The 12649-nt window shown below is 36.8% G+C and overlaps 1 protein-coding gene across 1 annotated transcript; it reads right to left on the bottom strand.

Moving 5' to 3' along the window:
• Window positions 1-621: 621 nt before the first annotated feature.
• LOC129238392 (kelch-like protein diablo) lies at window positions 622-9061 on the bottom strand. Its single transcript, XM_054873416.1, has 8 exons — window positions 8995-9061; window positions 4204-4448; window positions 4031-4128; window positions 3597-3971; window positions 3217-3533; window positions 1031-1235; window positions 861-962; window positions 622-801 (listed from the first exon to the last, which is right to left on the bottom strand). The coding sequence occupies exons 2-8, from the start codon at window positions 4415-4417 to the stop codon at window positions 622-624; spliced, it is 1491 nt and encodes a 496-aa protein (XP_054729391.1). The 5' UTR covers window positions 4418-4448; window positions 8995-9061.
• Window positions 9062-12649: the final 3588 nt, after the last annotated feature.

Genomic DNA, 12649 nt, shown 5'->3' with positions numbered 1-12649 from the left:
CACCACATTGCCATCTTGCGCCATGGTCAAATTCAGCAGTCTCTTGTAAAGCGAAACCTTTTGCAACGGCCCTTTCGGATGATGCACCTCCTGCAGTTTCACCCACGCATCTCTAGAAGATTTGCACTTCTTTACATGTGCCAATTGCGGCGACTTGACACATAACAAAATTGTTGCTAGCGCTTTTTCATCGTCGGCTTCAAACTTCAATTTGTCCTCTGCATTCTCATGGGTCAACTTCCCAGACACCATCTTCCAGTAGCCTCCATGGATGAGCACACTCCTCATCTGCACTTCCCAGGAATCATAGTTTCTGTCATCTAATTTGTCGATTTGAAGACTAGGTACACTCATCTTGAGTCCTTACCTCACAAAAATTGTTTTCTTTCAAAAGCGCAAAATCGAAAGGCCCTGGGCCCATAACCTGTTTAAATGCGTCTTTCTTCTTCAAGATATAAAAGCGGAGTAAGTAACGTTTATTCAATATTGTGCATATATAGGTAAATAAGAATAGCTTAACAAAAAAGAATTTATAATAACTAGAATACACGTTGACTATTTAAGAGTTGCCATCTCAACAAGAAACCCTAAATTTGGGTATGTGTATGTGATATGCATCACTTAATGCGCATATTTGCCAGCTTCCGGTAGCATCTGTTTTTCAATCCATTTATCATTTTCCGCATCGTACACTTCCACATTGTCCTTAAGTACCCCTTCACTATAGCCACCGAATGCCCACAACTCCTGATTCATAGACACCGCACAAATACTGCCACGCGTAACATTCAAACCGGACATCTGTAAGAAAAATTAAAATCAATTACTAACTAAAAATACGCACTTTTATGAAAACCTACTTTAAACCATTTGTTGTTCTCCAAACTGTAGCGTTCCACCGATCTCAGTGCACCATTAAACCAACCGCCGACTACATAGATTTGTCCATTATGTACAGTTACCTAAAAAGTAGCATTTTCATTTAATTAAACTTTTAGTTCAACAGCAATCCACTCTATTCTGTACTTACTCCAGGCCAGCCACGTGCATCGTTCATATCCGTGCATTGTGCCCAGATATTCTTCGCTGGATCATAACGCTCAACCACACTTAAGTGCGTTTTATTGAAACCACCAATTACGTAGAGTTTGCCATCCAAAACAACAGCACCAGTACCCGCACGCCGTATTGACATACTGGAAAGTGTTTGCCAATGACCAGCTGTAGTATCGAACCTGAAAAAATTTGGATATGAAACTTGAATGCAGGGAAGTGGATGAAATAGATTAAAATAGATTGATCTGTAGTCTAAGACAGACTCGCGCAGTATTCATCAAATGCTACCATCTTGGAACTGTTTAACTAAATAGGTATCTAAACATTTCTCTGTCATGGCATTGATCATAAACTTGCCCAAGATTTTCTTTTATTATTGGCATTTATCTAGACCAGAGAGCTGGTCTTAATACTGATGTCGCTCTGTATCGTTTTTACTTATTGGTATTCGCCTAAACTTTTGTCTAAGAATTGATTTAGGTCTTCTCCAGGTCTTTGTACTGATACGAGTCTCAGTTTGGTCCTTGCCTTGGTCTTGCTTTCAGTATTTGTTTGATCTTAGCCCCGGTGTCAGTTAATTTTTAATCACAGTTCCGATCTTGGTCTTGTCTTCCATTTTCGGTTTTGTCTTAATCCAAGTCTAGTTTTAGTCTTAGCAATCATCGCGAACAGTTTTAGGTTTTGATATTCATTTTGGACTGGCTTTAGTTTTGGTCTTAGTCTTCGTCATGATCTTGGCCTCTGTTTCGGTGTTAGTATCGGTCTCGCTGTTCCACAAATGGAGAGACCTACACTTTTGTGTTGCCTCCGAACGAATGGTCTTTTGTGAGGAGCTTTTTCATGACAGAAATATACTGAGATGTTTGCCTGCCGGGTGCGTCAGTCCCACCCGGCTACGCCGACCGCACTGATGTAAGTTAGCTTTGATTATGATGATCTGAGTTTAAGTTTCGGTTTTGATCTTTATTTTGACTTTGCTTCGGCTTTGATCTAAGCTTTAGTTTAATTTACGCTGTTGATCTCGGTTTTGGTCGTACTATAAATATTGTAAAGCAGAGCTTTTAGATGCGATTTTGGTTTCATTGTGGAGTGCAATTGTGGTTTGAATCTTTCTCGAGGTCTGACTTTGGCTTTGATTACAATTTTGGCCTTAGTATTGGCCTTAACTTTGTTTTGGTTTTGGAATTGGTCCAGATCTCGGCCTTGTTCTTACTCTCAATCTAAATCTAAAGCTCAGTTTCAGTAATAGTAAAGCTCTCAACCGCGGTCTTGGTTGTCTTAAATGTTTGTAAATAAGTTTTAAGTGGTCTTTCATGTCTCGCGTCCTTACCTCTGTCTTAAAATTAGCGTCACCTCTAGATTTGAGTTTTAAATTTAGATGTTACGTTTGGCTTTTGTGTCAATTGTAGGATTTGTACAGGTTCCCCTAATGCACGTTTTATTATAGATTCCAGCGTTTTTGCCTTCACACCGACACGCCTTTAGGCTTAACAGCATCTTCTTACTCTGTACAATTGCATCCTTCTAATTTGGGTCCCTGGACACAGGGATATAACTGGGAATGAAGTAGCGAACGCATTGGCGAGAAAGGGGCCTTGTTACCAATAAGGCCCGACCCCTTCGTTACCATGGGGCAACACACTATCAAGGAGAAGCTCAAGAGTAAAGAGCTACGGCTATTGGAGATTTGCTGGCACTAAACTATGGGGCTACCCGAGGCAAAATCATTACTGGGAGGGCACAATCAAAAGAGGTTTAAAAAAACTCATAACCCTCCTCAAGGATAAACTGAGAATGCTCACGTGCATCCTCACAGTTCACTGCACACTGCCAAGCCATCTGCACATGTTCGGGATTTGGTCTACGGGCTCTTGTCGTTTCTGCAATCAGTCTCTAATGTACTTTCTCCTGAAATGCAGCGCTGTTGCGCGGAGAAGGTTGAGACAACTTGGCCATCTGCAGCCAGAGGAGAGGCACATACGCTCAATCCAGCCTAGCTCTATCCGAAGTTTAGTAAGGGAACCTCATTCAAAATACTGTGACGAGTAGAGCGCACAAAAAACCATGAGGTCGAAGTACAAATCTCATTAATATATCTATATATCTGTCTTGCCCTGCCATTCAACGAAACATATCGTAAGTATGTGGGACAAAACTTACATTTCCACCGAGTTGAGTGCTTGGTATTTCTCGTCCTGTCCACCAAAAGCATAAATTTTGCCATCCAAAAGCGTTACACTCAAGTTAACTCGACGCTGTTCCATTGACGGCATTTGCTCCCAGGTTTGGGTATTCAGATTGTATCGACTAACAAGATTGCTGGGCCTGTTGTTACGTCCCAAACCGCCAATGCAGATAATGCTATCATCTATTTGAACTACGCCAAAGTTGCTGCGCTCCAATTTTATTTCAGCCCACTTCTGCCATTCACCATCCACTTTGTTGTAGCGCAAAACACATTTCTCAGCGAATCTGCGCTAAAAGTTAAGTTATTTTATACGAAATCTTGAAAGAGAAAAGTCACCTCCTTTTGCACTTACGTCTCCTCGTGTCTGGACTGCATACCAATAAGTTTCTTCTTCTGCTTGCAGAACCTTCCGAGGTTTTGTGAAACGCAACATTATATTGGAGCGCGCTGATGGGCGAAGCAGCCATTCCACTGCTCTATTCACCAGCAGCTCACAGCCCGGCAGTGTGTTGATATTGGAGTATAAAAATTCGACATCGAATTGTGTGAGACGCAAACAGCCAATCAAATTTGGTAAGTGTTCTTGTCGCGCTTTTGTGTCTTCTTTATACCAACGCATGATTGCCCGGAAAACATCTGCCTCAGAGTTCACATTCAAATCATCATTCTCTACGATGCGCTGCAAGTGTTCGTAGTGAAAATCAAGAAATTCCGGACTTTGGTATACCTGTAGGAAATACAAAATGCGAAGTAGGTTTTATACCAGTCTACTGAGAACCGACTTACCTGCATGAAATTTCTAATCTCATAATCGGTGATGCGTTGGCGTGCTATTTCACACCGTACCTCGCTCTCCAACAGATCAGCTCTAGCCAAAGTGTAATCTGAGATAAGTGCCGCTGCTAAATTCAAACATTCTTACAAATAACTTTTTAGTGGATGCCAAGTGGCGTACATACTTGATAGGTCTACCAAAGTGTGTGCGAATATTTCTCGAGATCGGTCCGAATAAATGCCTGATGTTGCAGAATCATCCAATAGAGTCGGAGCAAATGTGCTCGAAGATTCATCAGAGTATGTGAAAGATGCTGCTGTATCCATTGACGATGAGTGCGCAAATATTCGTGGAGATGACGCCACCGAGCAGGAACCATCACTAGATGCCCTTCGCATGTTTGTCAAGGTGTAAGAAGAATGATGAGGTCTAAGCGAATGCGGAGAAGTGATTATTAATGTAAGAGGGGAAAATTTCGATAAGATGTGAAGGAAGGAATTATATTATATTAGGTACCAAGGCAATAGTTTGAAAGTTGTGGTAGGGTACCACTTAAGGGGTTAGGGGTAGTCAGAATTTTCAAAAAATTGATTTTTTTTTTTGCATTTTCTTAAAGTATAATGTTTTAAAAATATTGTGTAAAAATTTTACGTGAATCCGACAAATACTTTTCAAGTTATTCAACAATTAACAAAGGGCGCTCGGCCGCTCCGGAGCCGATAGCAAAACTTTAAATGCGTTTTTCTCAAAACTATGTTTTTCAAACTGGTGAACACTGTAACTTAAAAACCGCTACGTAGATTTCAATAAAATTTATACAGCTTTTGAAAAACATAAAAAACTTGTGCCTGATCGAAGGATTTTTTTTTTTTTTCAAAATTTCGATTTTTTTTTAACAATTAACTGTTGGTTTTTGTCTCTAAAATCTGGAAAAAATTTTCTGAGGCCGCCATTTTGTTCATTTTGAAAAAAAAAAAAAAGCTTCGATCAGGCACAAGATTATCTATTAATAAAACTAATTTTTCTTGTCCGATTGGTTTTAGATGAATCTGCAAGGACTTGTGATGTTCACCGCAAGGGACTTCTGGAGAAACGGGCTTCACACAAACAGCGATAACTTTTGCAATTATTAATTTTTGTTTTTTGAAATTTTGGTGAAGTCAAGTTAAGACATGATGTTTTTATTCTATGTTTTTATTTTTGTTAAATAAATTAATTAAGTAGCAACCAAAAATTCGTGAAAATCATCATTTTTTCGGGCCTCTGACTACCCCTAACCCCTTAAAGTATAATGTTTTAAAAATATTGTGTAAAAATTTTACGTGAATCCGACAAATACTTTTCAAGTTATTCAACAATTAACAAAGGGCGCTCGGCCGCTCCGGAGCCGATAGCAAAACTTTAAATGCGTTTTTCTCAAAACTATGTTTTTCAAACTGGTGAACACTGTAACTTAAAAACCGCTACGTAGATTTCAATAAAATTTATACAGCTTTTGAAAAACATAAAAAACTTGTGCCTGATCGAAGGATTTTTTTTTTCAAAAATTTCGATTTTTTTTTAACAATTAACTGTTGGTTTTTTTCTCTAAAATATGGAAACAATTTTCTGAGGCCGCCATTTTGTTCATTTTGAAAAAAAAAAAGCTTCGATCAGGCCCAAGATTATCTATTAATAGAACTAATTTTTCTTGTCCGATTGGTTTTAGATGAATCTGCAAGGACTTGTGATGTTCACCGCAAGGGGCTTCACACAAACAGCGATAACTTTTGCAATTATTAATTTTTTTTTTTTTGAAATTTTGGTGAAGTCAAGTTAAAACATGGTGTTTTTATGCTATGCTTTTATTTTTGTTAAATAAATTAATTAAGTAGCAAAAAAAAATTCGTGAAAATCATCATTTTTTCGGGCCTCTGACTACCCCTAACCCCTTAAAGACACTCACATGGCGTCAGTTCTCCAGATATTCCAAGCAGTTTTCAGCTACAGCAGAGCCCACAACGATTTATAATACTGACGATTACTTCAATACTACCTAGGCATAGTTTTTTCATTAGACTCTTATGTTAAAAGCATTCAATAACTTTCGAGGTTTTATCATTGAGCTTTTATTGTTTTTTCTAAGCGGTTTTTATTTTATATTCGCACTTCGGCTGGCAACGGCAAACCTCCAGGTATAATTCTGCTAGTTGGTCCCTGTTGCTGCAAAGTTGGACTCTGAATTTCATACAAAAAAGGGACTGCATTGATATCGCCAAGGACATTATTTTGAAGACTGCATCCACCCCAACATTTATCAATTGCATCCTTACTCGTGACGAGTCTTAGGTTTATGATAACGACACGCAATCCAGAAATCAGCTCGGTGTGCTCCGAATGAACCGAGACCAAAAAAAACCACATCGTTTTTAGTCAAGAAAGAAACCGACTAAAAGAAGGGGTTTGTGGGAACATAACTCGTGAATTTCGGCGCATGAAAACACACCATCGCATAGTGTCATCGTTATTCGTAAATTTTTGACCTAGATCGAGGCGAATACCATTCAACAACCATCGAATTCATCTGATCCACTTGATATCATTCCCTGATTGATTTCTGCTTGAAGGAGTCAATAGTCGAAAGGAAGTAATGTAACAATTTTTTAAATCGAAGACGGCTTTGATGGTAGAGTTCCAGAAATGTTTGGAGAGCTGGATCAAATGCTAGCATAAATGGGCTAGAGTTTCTGAGGAGCACTTTGAAGGTGACAATATCACTTTTGAGGAATAAATTTGTATTTTAATTTTTCAAGCCATACCAGAAATAAGCTTTGTAAAAAATCTAAAAGTGTATTGGACTTCCCATAGTAACAAATATCGAAACGGAAGCTTAAATAAAAACAAATTTTTCACTTCTGTCTCTTCACTTGTGGAACTATTTGAATTCCCCTCGTAGTTTGGGTAGTGGGAGGGCTCACACCCCATCAAATAGTATTACTGTAATTTGATATGAATTGAGTGATAATTATATATTTTCCTTGCATGTATTAATTTTTATTTTTATTTATTAATTTTTTTTTTGAAGCCTATTAATGGAATGTTTTACAGCTGATTGATGGCAAATTTGTGGGGGTTCCTTTTGTATTTGTATAAATAAATTAACATTCTACACAATCAAATCACAATCAAACAAATGCAATTAAAGATCTCACTACGCTACGGGTTTTTTCTTTTGAATACCAGTTTTAACACATTGAGCGCCGTCATATTTATATGTACACACAACACTTTGGACAAATATCCTTTTTTATTTTTGAACGCTCATTATTTTTGTGTAATAAAAAAACTGTAAGTCCAATTTTGAAATTATACCCAAAAATATTATCCATTGCAAATGTCAATGACGTCGCGATAATCGCGCGAAATAAAAAATGTCTGGCCGAACTTTTTCTCAGCATTAAGAAAGGTGTTGAAATCGGAAGATTTAAAAATAAATGCAGAAAAAACTAAAAATCTGAAGATTTCACGCAATGTAGAGTGAAGACAGCCACAAGAAATGGTAATTGGCACTTACCATTTCGAGGGCCATACATTCGTTTAAGTAACTCGGGGTCAAGATAATCATTCAAAACGACAAAGCAAGATTGCGTCAGAAAACAGACCATATTTCGCTCATACCAAACTACCAAAATCTCAACATCTTACGAGAGATGACAAACTACTTCAATTTCAGTCAATAATACGGCCATGAAGGCTGCATGCGGCTGTGAAGGCTGGGCAATGACTTCTAAAGATAAATCGTGTCTAAGACTATTCGAAGGAAAGGGCCGCGAAGGCTGTTTGGTACGCAACGACTGCAAGATGATATCTACCGGATACGCTACAATAAGGAATTACTACAGCTAAGTAATGGCGAGGACATAGTGAAGTACGAAAGGGGATCACGCATCTAGACTTAACTTCCCTTTCAATCCCATCTGCAGAAGCTGTGAAGCGGAAAGGGTGAAAGAAAGTCAGTTCCACTATTTATGCGTATGTCCAAGTCTAGCTAGGGCAAGACTTTGCTCTTTCAGCAAGCCCTTCTTGCAGCAAATTAATGAAATCTCAGGCGTAGAAATCAAAATTTGCTATTATACCTAGAACACAAGACATCATCACACGAGAACAGTGGTAGTAAAACGGCGCTAATCGCTAATTACGAATATTTCAGCAGGAATACTCAACCACTACAACAAAAACAACGTAAATTTCCGCTATGGATAGATGAACGCCCCCAGAAATCAATCGTGTCATACACCTCCGTAGCACCCAAAGCACGAGGACGACCACGACTAACAAATTCTAAGGGACCTGAAGTTTTATTGCTTATTACATTTTAATTTACTGAGGTGTGAAGAAAAATTTCGTTGATTTTTATACATATAGTGTTGTTGTAATTTTAACACATAAAAAATAATATATTATATAAATTGTCGATCATTCCTCGCTCTAAAAACTCTATACTTGAGTATTTTTCGTCTCCTTTTTATAATAATACAAATAGTCCAAGCCAAAAATAGAAAAATTCATAACTGTTGCATATTTAAATTTTATTTTATCAAAAAGTAGGTCCAGTAGAATCGGCTATATTTGTGTTCATTGTTTATGTGAAGACTATTTTTTGAAGGCTGGCAACTTTTTGAACAAACCTCGTATGGTCAAAAAAAATTTTTTAAACTTTAACAATGTTTGAAAAATTAAAATACTCAAACAAAAAATAGTTTTTTTTTTCGTTTCCGTTTTACACGCTTTTAAAGAAACACCCAAAAATCACGCTTTCAAATGAGGCGAGGCCCTTAATAAAAGCAAAGCACGGAGCGCCGACTCTACACACATGCCACTTAAGTCGTTAATGCTGTTGTTTTAACTTGATTTACGCTGCACTTGCTTAATATTTATTAACATTCAACGCAAAAAAAAAAAACAAAAACTGGACATTTAATAGTCAATTACTTACATTTCGTTGCGAAGTCAACAACTTCACCGCCTTTCAAACGAACTCATACTAACCACCAACCTATGCGCATTCAACTTAAATGAGCAAGCGCACTGCAGTGCTGATCTCAGCATTGCAAGCGTTAGAGAGTGGCGAGCGCAGCTGGCTGGCATTCTTAATCGAATAGTGGTGAGAGAGATTTCTTTCAGGTGTGAGAAATACTAATTAAAACATTGTTATTACTTTAATATATTACAATCTTACAACTATGTAAAAATACAGTACAATCAAAGCGCGCTCTTTTTCACAACTACATTAATAGAGGGGAATATGGTTTTTCATTTCTAGTAATTGCTGTCTCGCGTGATCAAAGAACAAGAGTATGTGCCAAATTGAGCAAGTAGTCTGGCAGATGTGCACGGTATAGTGAGCGGCCGTTTTAATAGTGCAGCAACGTTGCTGAGAGCTAAGAAATCAACTAAGTTTTGTTTTTATATTCACTTATAAATTTTGCAGCGATTCAGGTAAAAGCTCTAAGCGCTCAATTGTTAATTTTTTGAATTGAAACTACTGGAAGAGATGCTATGTTGATTGCAGGTAAATTAACTTTTGAAATGGCGAGTAATATGCTTACAACTTTTCATTATTTGCAGATATGGAAAACAGTTCAAATAAGAATGATGTCTTGCAAATATTCGAGGAATTAACTGAGTCTGCCAAATTGACTGATAAGTACACAGACAATGACATAGGCATAGCCTTACAAACATGTAAGCTTTTTTAAGGAGTTAAGAGTAGTCAGAATTTTCAAGATATTGGATTTGTTTTTGCATTTTCTTAAAGTACAGTTACGGATTTGAACTAGGTATTATTTGAAGAATGGTAACACTTAGCTGTCATCTGATTTTACAGAAAATTAGTTTTATTCTTCCGCTGAACGAAAATGGTTGAGCATACGCTCAAAGAACGCTGGGAAATATTGCGACATTACTTTGAAAATCATGGTAATGTTGCAGAATGTGTACGAAAATTACGTACGGCAATGGGAAGAAAAAAAGCACCGAATGAAGCGTATGTGCGTTACTTTGCGAAAAAAGTAAGAGAAACTGGGTTGCTTATTGACAAACCAACGCGTGACCGACCGCGTGGATTATTATCTTTTGGGTGCCGTCAAAGAGCAGTGTTATCAGAGAATGTTAATGCAATGAGAAGGTGCAAATGTTACTGTAAGCTTTTTTTAGTACAATTGAGATTTGAAAGATTTGTAATAAGGTCATTTATCACACCGAGTTTATAGACACCTCACTGACTTTTGCCCACACAAAAATTAGAAACACCACACATCTTTCACCTCAACACACAACACATTTCTCACCTCGACATTAAACCAATTAAATTTGTACTATTTTCGTATTTTTGAAATAATAAGCGAATACGTAAAATTTATTACATAATTTTTTTTTTTTCAATTACATTAAAAAAAAAACGATTTTAAAAAATAAAATTTATAAAAAAAAGTTTGCGCCGGGAATTGAACTCGAGTCTAACATGTGGCGAGGAAAAATAGGCGGTGCGTTTCTTTCCTCGAATGCTTATTTTTTGACCATTTTGTTACTTTTGAAATGATAAGCGGATACATAAAATTTATTACAAATTTTTTTACGATTACATTAAAAAAAAAAATTTAAAAACGAAAAAAAATATTTGTGCCGAGAATTGATGGCGAGTCACGTGGGGAGGATAAATACGCAGATCGTTTATTTCTGCGCCTGTGAACAAAAGGTTTTGTGCATGCGCGCCACGCGAATAAATTTTAATAAAGTTCTGAAAGTAATTCATGAAGTTTTTCATTACACACATATGTACATAAATGAACGTATACTTTATATGTAAATAAATGATGGTATATGAAATATACATAAGTACATAATATGTATGTACATGTCAATAGGAGGTATTTGCATTCAGAAAAAAAGAACGGTTTAAGATAAATCAACATTTATTTTATATTGTATGCCAATTTATAGTTTATGTATTCGACAGCATTTACATACATATGTATGTATGTACATTTGTATATGAAAAACAATAATGCACAAGCGCAAGAACATCATATCACATATGCAAGTATGTCCAAATAACCTTGACTTATGTATGTACACATGTCATACCACATCACATTCTTACAAGAAATCAAATACACATACGCACTAGTGAACGAGTTTCTTCCTAACAAGTGCAAAAACAATTCTGCTCTATGTATGCATACATATATACCGACTTTATGTCCTAGCATATATACATACATACATATATACCTACTTGCCTTCTAAACTTCCTACAAAATAATTGTATTCATATGTTACTACATCCATGCACGTTCATACATTCAATGATTCTATCAGCGACGGCGCTGAACAATTTAGATCAAAAACAAAAAGTTCATTCATAAGTTAGAGCTCATATTTCAATTTCATTCATAAAACGAGCCGCCCATATGCCAATTTTCGCGACCATTCGAAAATAGTCAACATTGGAATATTTCGCGTGGAATTATTTGCCAATATTTGATAAATCTTAAATTTTTGTCATGTCGAGTGGCCGCGGCTCCGTATGTATGTATGCACCCTTATATGTATGTAAATATGTCTTCTAACTGTGCGACAGTCGCGAGGTAATGCGACTTACAGCGAATCACACATTGCTGTCCGCAAAGCCGCATATATGTACCTTGTGATCAGAAAGTACCGGGAATATTTAAATTAAACAAAACAGAGTTAAATTTAAGACAAATTTATATTACCTCCCTCAAAATATGACCCGTCTGAAGCAACACACATGTGCCAACGCTTAACCCAGTCCTCCAAACACCCCCGGCAGGCCGATTTGTATTCTCTTTGATCAGTGCGATGGCGCGTTATCATCATGCAAAATCTGAGAATTGTTTGCTCACATTTCCGGCGGTTTGCAACACACAGCATCTCTCTAAGGTTTCAAAACGGATAAATAATATTCTCTATTGACTGTCTGGCCCGATGGAAGGTACTCATGGTGGACTATGCCTCGGCAATCGAAGGAAACAGTCAACATCACCTTCCCGGTTCTTTTTGCTCATAGGGTATATATATCCCATCTTTTCACTGACGGACAAGAAGACGGTCGCAGTTGGTGTTTTTTATATGCATACATTTTGCGTTCGTTGAAGGTTTGTATATATTTGTATATATTTATATACATATGCGTGTATGCGCGTTTGGCTTTCTGGATGCATCCATGGATATTAGAATATTTTCTCATCAATATGTGTATGTAAGTAGTTCAGATTTGACTGAAGAGATTCAATATAGGAATGCATATTCATATGATTGCCTTTATGGCTGTTTTACATATAAATTAATTCAAATGAAGTATGAATAATGTTATATAAATAAATTTCTAAATAACAGGTATTAGAAAAACCTGAATACACTATTTTAAATCAATTCTAATTAAATCAAATATAAAAAATGAAATAATATAAAAATATCGAACAAAAAACTGTGTACAAGATTTGAACCTGAGTCAAATATGAGACGATGTACTGCATATACAACACGTCTTTCACGATTGCGCTAATCTACAATTATTAATGATCTTTTCTAAATCACTCATGCACATATTCTGCGTTAGTTGAAAG

This window comes from Anastrepha obliqua, chromosome 2 (assembly GCF_027943255.1).
Source record: "Anastrepha obliqua isolate idAnaObli1 chromosome 2, idAnaObli1_1.0, whole genome shotgun sequence".
Lineage (NCBI taxonomy): Eukaryota > Metazoa > Arthropoda > Insecta > Diptera > Tephritidae > Anastrepha > Anastrepha obliqua.
The sequence above is the reverse complement of the archived record's forward strand: the minus strand, read 5'-3'. Positions and strand labels throughout refer to the sequence as shown.

What these genes read in the sequence shown, in the direction of transcription:
- LOC129238392 (XM_054873416.1), bottom strand. Translation starts at nt 4,417, where the DNA reads ATGCGAAGGGCATCTAGTGATGGTTCCTGCTCGGTGGCGTCATCTCCA. An exon ending in CAGTCCAGACACGAGGAGAC is followed by an intron (nt 3,534 to 3,596) that starts GTAAGTGCAAAA and finishes CTTAACTTTTAG; the next exon opens with CGCAGATTCGCTGAGAAATG. An exon ending in ATGCACGTGGCTGGCCTGGA is followed by an intron (nt 963 to 1,030) that starts GTAAGTACAGAA and finishes GCTACTTTTTAG; the next exon opens with GTAACTGTACATAATGGACA.